This window comes from Mustela nivalis (genome assembly GCF_964662115.1).
Source record: "Mustela nivalis genome assembly, chromosome: 12".
Taxonomy (NCBI): domain Eukaryota; kingdom Metazoa; phylum Chordata; class Mammalia; order Carnivora; family Mustelidae; genus Mustela; species Mustela nivalis.
This window is the reverse complement of record NC_139031.1, coordinates 83,836,154-83,842,404: the sequence shown is the minus strand read 5'-3', so window position 1 is coordinate 83,842,404 and position 6,251 is coordinate 83,836,154. Positions and strand designations below refer to the sequence as shown.

The 6,251-nt window shown below is 37.2% G+C and overlaps 1 protein-coding gene across 4 annotated transcripts in view; it reads left to right on the top strand.

The window, feature by feature from the left end:
* Positions 1 to 4,479, top strand: part of ORC5 (origin recognition complex subunit 5) — a 91,775-nt gene extending 87,296 nt beyond the window's left edge. For all 4 annotated transcript variants that reach the window (XR_014300844.1, XM_082691919.1, XM_082691918.1 and 1 more), the window contains one exon: positions 3,680 to 4,479. Coding sequence is in view for 2 of the 4 variants with exons in the window: in XM_082691918.1 (XP_082548044.1) it covers positions 3,680 to 3,725 (46 nt within the window). In the remaining 2 variants the exon portion in view is untranslated. The remainder of the gene's footprint in view (positions 1 to 3,679) is intronic.
* The last annotated feature ends 1,772 nt before the right edge of the window (positions 4,480 to 6,251 follow it).

Genomic DNA, 6,251 nt, shown 5'->3' with positions numbered 1-6,251 from the left:
TGACCTTGAATTTACAGTGACACCAATCGGTGGAACTTAAGATCTTCTATAATAGCATTCCATGTGCTAAGTACTGGGATAGCAAAGGGATATTGTTGAAATCACTTAGGACTGAGGTTTTGCCAGGTAAATTTGGTGGATGCTAGCAAGTGAGTGCTTGAAGTGATGGACCATGGAGTCTAAGTTAGGAAGGGAAGGAAGGAAATAAAGCCAGCAGAGGGCCAGTAGTTCAATGCCGAGCACATAATACTCAATAAGTATTTGTAGGTCACAAGTAAGTGAGGGAGCTTGTGAACTGGTTTTGTCAAGGTGTTCCAGGTAGCTTAGAGAAAGAGCTTGGGGATCAGAGGATAGCATGCCTGAATTTATGTTATTAGAGGTAGATTATTTCTGAGTATGATCATGAGATAAAGAAGGCATTGGAGTTAAGAAAGACGCATATGCAATGAGGTCACTATGCAGAGCTTAGGATGGAGAGGAAGACCAAACTGGGTTGCGGCATGAGTCAGTGACTAAGACATAGTGGCAGGGGGACACAAGGTGGTGAGCGGAATGAACCAAGTGTCAGAGGAGCAGAGCTTTTTGCACCAGGACACCAACCCTACCCAAAGGACTGCCTGGACTTTAATCATTAGAAAGAGCTGGAGAGGAGACAAGGTCCTTCAGAGGTAGCCAGATTACAGTAAGCCCAGAAGAAGAAAAAAAACATTCATGGAAGAGGTAAAGGACGTAGAGAAATTTACTGACCAAGGAACAGGGGAAAGGTTTGGACAGAGAAGCAGTGGGAGGCTTTAAAGGAAGCACAAAATATGGAGGTAGAATATGGAAGAAGAAAAATGATGAGAAACTTATTAAATAATTGTCCTTGGGTTGTTGTTAATGTGAATGGTAGTATAAAGTTTCTTTCTTACACAGTCATTGCCAACATAAGAAGATTGCTTAAAGTTGTCTGGTTGCAAGTTGTCAGTGGAACCAAACTAAAAAATAACTCAAACTGCCCACAAAAGTAAAAGGAAATAAAGTAGTATCCTGTGAGAAAAAAAGTATTTCAGTGTAGTGAAAGAATTGATAAAGTGTAATTAAAGGATAAAAGCAAAATTAAATCTTAAATCTTTAGGCATTTCATTTAACTAACTTGTATTTAAAGTATTCTGAATTCTGATTTAAGAATTAATTACTCCTAGGCAAATTGTCACTGATACTATTTGTGTTTATCCTATTTTTTCTATATGCTTAGTTTAGAAAATGATTCATTTTAGTTCTAAGAATCTCCTATATTATATAAAAACTATCCAAAACCTTAACATCATATTTATATAAATTTAATATGCATCTGAAGCCATGAAAAGCCAGCGGAAAGTACTTATGAAGCACATAATTCTCTTTGTAGAAATTTAAAGTGTTGTTTACAGTAAATTGTCTATCTCTGCATCCTATAAAGCACAAAGTTATCTTTGGAATGTGTGACATAATTTTTGATGTTTTCCTTGTGGTTATTCTTTCAAATTCTTCCTTGTTTTAGAATAATATATGTGGGGGCCAGTTGGCAAGTCACCTGTTTACACTGGGGGAATGGAAGGATGATAAAGACATTCATACATGTTGGGCAGTAAATGTTTCTTAAAGGAATGATCTTATATATCCAATTCCTGAATAATTGACTGTCTTGAAAAAAATCCAAAAAAAAATCCAAGTTTGCTTGAGTATTTTCTAGTGGCAAAGCAGAGAAAGGGAACATAGCGAAACTTTTATAGATTCTTTAAGTGTCTAATAAAAGACACTTAAAGAGTGTAGTGTTTTTCCATCGGTCCATTTGTTCTACCAAAGAAAACTTTATCGCAGAAACTACTAAAGTTACCCAACTAGACTGAGTAGAATAGAGGAGCCCCACCACTAACAAATCACAGTATTTCATTTGTTCATGTTTTCTTCTGGTCCTAGTCTGTGATACCAACGCTTTTCCTGTGCTGTCACTACTGAGTTGTAATTCTGTTCTCCTTTTTCCTCCTTAGTATTGTAGGTGTGTCGTTGTATTGGTCATTTTGTATGACTGTCTCCCATTCTATCAAATAATAGCTTCTAATCCTGTAGTTTTGGAATGTAAATGTTTTCATCTTAGCTGCTTCTAAATTTTTTTCCCCACACAATGTCAAGAAAACCCCAAAGCCCAAAATAATAAAATTTAACATGAAGTCCACATTATCTTGTTACTTTAGGTTTATAACCTTAAGACCCAAAGTTATGGGGGGTATATATCCCTGGAGAAACACACACATTCCCCTTCCCTTTCTGCCTGTGGTTAGAAATAGCTTCTTACATCCATTTCCTTCTAAGATCCTCTAAAAAAAGATCTTTTGGACCATTATGATTTATGTTTTTTGGTAATTTTGTCCAACTGGAAGTTTGTACTTCTTATGATTTTATTTTTTAAAAAATGCCTTGTGGTACCTTGTTGCCAGTATTTTGGGGAGGTCCTAGAATTGAACGAAAGCAGAACATTAAAATAGATGATGAGGTAATAACCACATATTTTATGTCTTTATGCTTGAGAATTTTCTTTTATTTTAATACTTGTTTTCAGTTATTCTATTACTCTTAATGACAACAAGATTGTCTCCGAAGTGTTTTATACCACTTGGAAAGATTTATTATTCTTCAGAGGCAGTAAGGTATGAAACAGTAAGGTATTCTTTGGTCCTACATTAGGCACCACAATAGCCAGAGCATCTCACTGGAGCTATTTTTAAATGTGTTTTCATAAGCAGTATCCATAGTCAGTCATTTGCTTAGAAACTTTTTTAGAACGTGTATTACAAAATGATAGACAAAAACATTAATTGATGATGGTTTAATAAATAAGAGTGTGCAATTAGTGAATCTTTAAAAGACTGTTCTCCCATGGATGATTATTTTTGCAGAATTGAATACTTTAAGGCTTTAATTTTATACTTATTGCTAGATCATTATGACTAATTATTTTGACCATTTATTCAAATAATAAACCTCCAAGTCTGAATATTTATAGTGAAGAATGAGTTTGGAGAAAGAAGAATAATTATATGTCTCTGTCTCTCTGCTATTTTATTCTGCCTGCCATCAGAGTACAAAAATATACATCCACATCGTCTGTTTGTTGTATCGTATTCTTGGATCATACAGATTTAGTTACAATACACATACAGGTCACCCAGTGTTAGAAGACTGAAAAGAATGAAAGCTACGAACAAGGATGGATGAGCTATGCATTATGTAATGATAAAACAGGTGTTTGGGAAGATAAACAGTGTTCAGAAGCAGAGAAGATTTAAATACTTCTGCATCTCTAATTACTTTACTCTGGTTATTAGACAAAAAAAAACAAATAGCTTTCAAATGAAATCTAAACTTTCTGTAGTATAATTAAAATACAGAATGTTGAATAGTTCTAACTTTGTTTCCTTTTTTTCAGAAAAGCAAACTTTATGCATGGGAGAAAAAAAGGAAACTTTTTAAAGAAACTTTGTTCCAAGTGACATTTTATAAAATTAATTCCATTCCTATTATGGTGCTTTTGATAGCACTATAGAATTGGTTAGCATTGGTTGTAAATTATTTTGCATGTGCTTCCCAGAACCACACATACAAAGCTGAGCAGTCTAGGGGGTGAGGATGCTAACATATTATCTATTTTTGTTTATAGGACGGTGAACTTTGACATAATAAAATACTTGTATGATTTCTTGTGAAAACAAGCTTCAAAGCCATATGGACACTGTGACAATGACTAAGCCAAGCTGTGTTCATCCAACTACTTAGCTGGCCAGGGAGAGGAGTTCTTTGGCTCTATTGGATTTGTCCAGACAGGTGCTGGCCCAGCATGGAATCTGATGAAAATACTCTGATTGGTCTGGGTGGATGTGAGCAGAAGACTATTTACCAGGGACCCTGGAGTATTTGGAAGCAACGTGTTAATTATAAACAGCAGGGTTTGAGCACAATCTGTTCTACTCTTAATGATGTTATCTTAACACTGAAATTGCCTGAAACCCATTTACTTAGGACTACATTTTGCTCTGTGAACTATCCCCTGCGCTTTGAACGTGCCAGCAGCCCTTGTATATAAGCCCAGTCTTTTCACTTCCTCTCCACAGGAGCCTCTGCAGTTGCTTGCCAAAGCAGATTTTCCTAAGGCCACTGTTTTAAAAGATCATAGTTGCAAAATATAATAAATAGAAGTTGATTTTTTTAAAAAAAAAATCCAAGCTTGTGTATGCTTATTCCTCACCCTGATTTTCTCACAACCACAAGGTAGTTTGATCAGATATAGGCCAGCTTTCCATCTCTAAGCCTGCTTCATATCTGTGGTATGCTCGTGTGCGATTTTTCTGGTCACTCTTGCAATTAACCACCCAGCTTAGCTTTTTAATCTGCCTGATAGTTTTCTTTTCCTTTTTTAATCATTGGCCTTTAAGAGTTCCACAATAAAATGTTTTCCTGTTATATCGGTTATGAACCTTGGGTCTGGTTTTCTTTTCATATTTTTGAAGAAGAGTTCCATTAGCAGTTGAATACCAGAAATTGTTCTCAGCAGATTTAAAGTGCTTAATTACAGAGCCTAGTTTACATGTCAGGGGCATTTTATTCTTTCATTCCTTTTTTGAAGAAAAATTTTCCCAACATACACTGCCAGGTAGGAAGCCTTTTTGTGTAGTTATTGTCTGCCACATTCTGGATCAAGGAAGACAAGCAGTTGTGAGCTTGCAGTTGTTTAGAGGTAATGAGTCGGGGAGCAGGAATGGACTTCCTGTTTGCCTCCCAAAGGATGGCATCCGCCCTCACCCTACAACTCTTGCCCCACAGAAGGCGGTGAAATTTTGTGTTCCAGAAGATGTTTGGAGAAACCAGAACCAGGGGAAAGCCATGTGTGTTGTGATTTCAGGCTTAGGTTTCCTGCCTGTAAAAATCCAGGTGTCATTAAAGTGGAAAGCAGTGTGGGTAGCAGATTCAATGAGGAGCAATGCCACTTGGGGGAGTTTTCAGCCCCTCATAGTTGGCTATGAAGTGGCAGGTCTGCTGTGCAGCCTTCTTGGATAGGCTGGGACCAATCTGCATTTTGAGGGAAGAACTCTGGAATGTCAGAAGGAGAAGAGATCGCCAAATGGGGCACAGGGGTGAAGGATGGAAAGGAGACAAAGTACAGTGTACTTTGTAATGGAAGTAATTCTCCATGCCTGCTGACCACCTGTCCCCTACCCAGGACCTTGCCTGTCCCGTCCTGCCGCACCAGGTGCCACCAGGCCCATGTGTGGCTTCCCTGCAGGAGACCTTGTAACCAGATTTTCCCTGCTCCTGACTGGACCATAAGAACTTCTCTGTTTGTAATTCCCTTTCTAATGGCTTGCTAAATGACTCACTAACTAATTTGATTAATTTATTTAAATGAAGGCTAACAGAGCTTAATATGGGTATTAGCATTTTAACAAGGGTCATCTGCAAATGAATTCTGTAATGGGAAGAAAGGAATCTCCAATTACAAGAAGGAATCTAATGGTGAGAATTATGGCTGGCTGATGGGCCAGCTATTTCCATTAAGAGAGGAGATGCCTTGGGAATGGAAATTGGTGCAGCCACTGTGGAAAGCCTTATGGAGTTTCCTCAAAAAATTAAAAATAGAGCCACCATATGATCCAGCAATTCTACTTCTGGCAATTTATCTGAAGAAAGTGAAAAACTAATTTGAAAAGGTAGATGTACCAGTGTGTTCACTGCATTATTTCCAGTAGCCAGGATATGGAAGCAACCCAAGTGTCCATCGATGGATGAACGGATAAAGATGTGGTACATATATGTAGTGGAGTACTATTGAGTCATAAAAAAGGATGAAATCTTGCTATTTGCAGCTGTGTGTACAGGCCTTGAGGATGTTACATGAAGTGAAATTAGAGCAAGACAAATACTCTGATTTCAGTTATATGTGAAATAGAAATGACAAAAATGAAACCAAACTCCTAGATACAGAGAGCATCCTGATGGCTGCCACCAGGGAAGGTCATTCAGTGTGGTGGGTAGGGGGTGAAATGGGTAAAGAAAGTCAAGAGGTACAAACTTCCAGTTATAAAACAAATAAGTCACGGAAGTAATATTATGCAGCATGGTAACCACAGTCAATAATACTGTGTTGCATATTGAAAAGTTTCTATAAGAGTAATCTTTAAAGTTCTCATCATAGGAAAAGAATGTAACTTTTTTCAACCCTAATTATAAATATAATT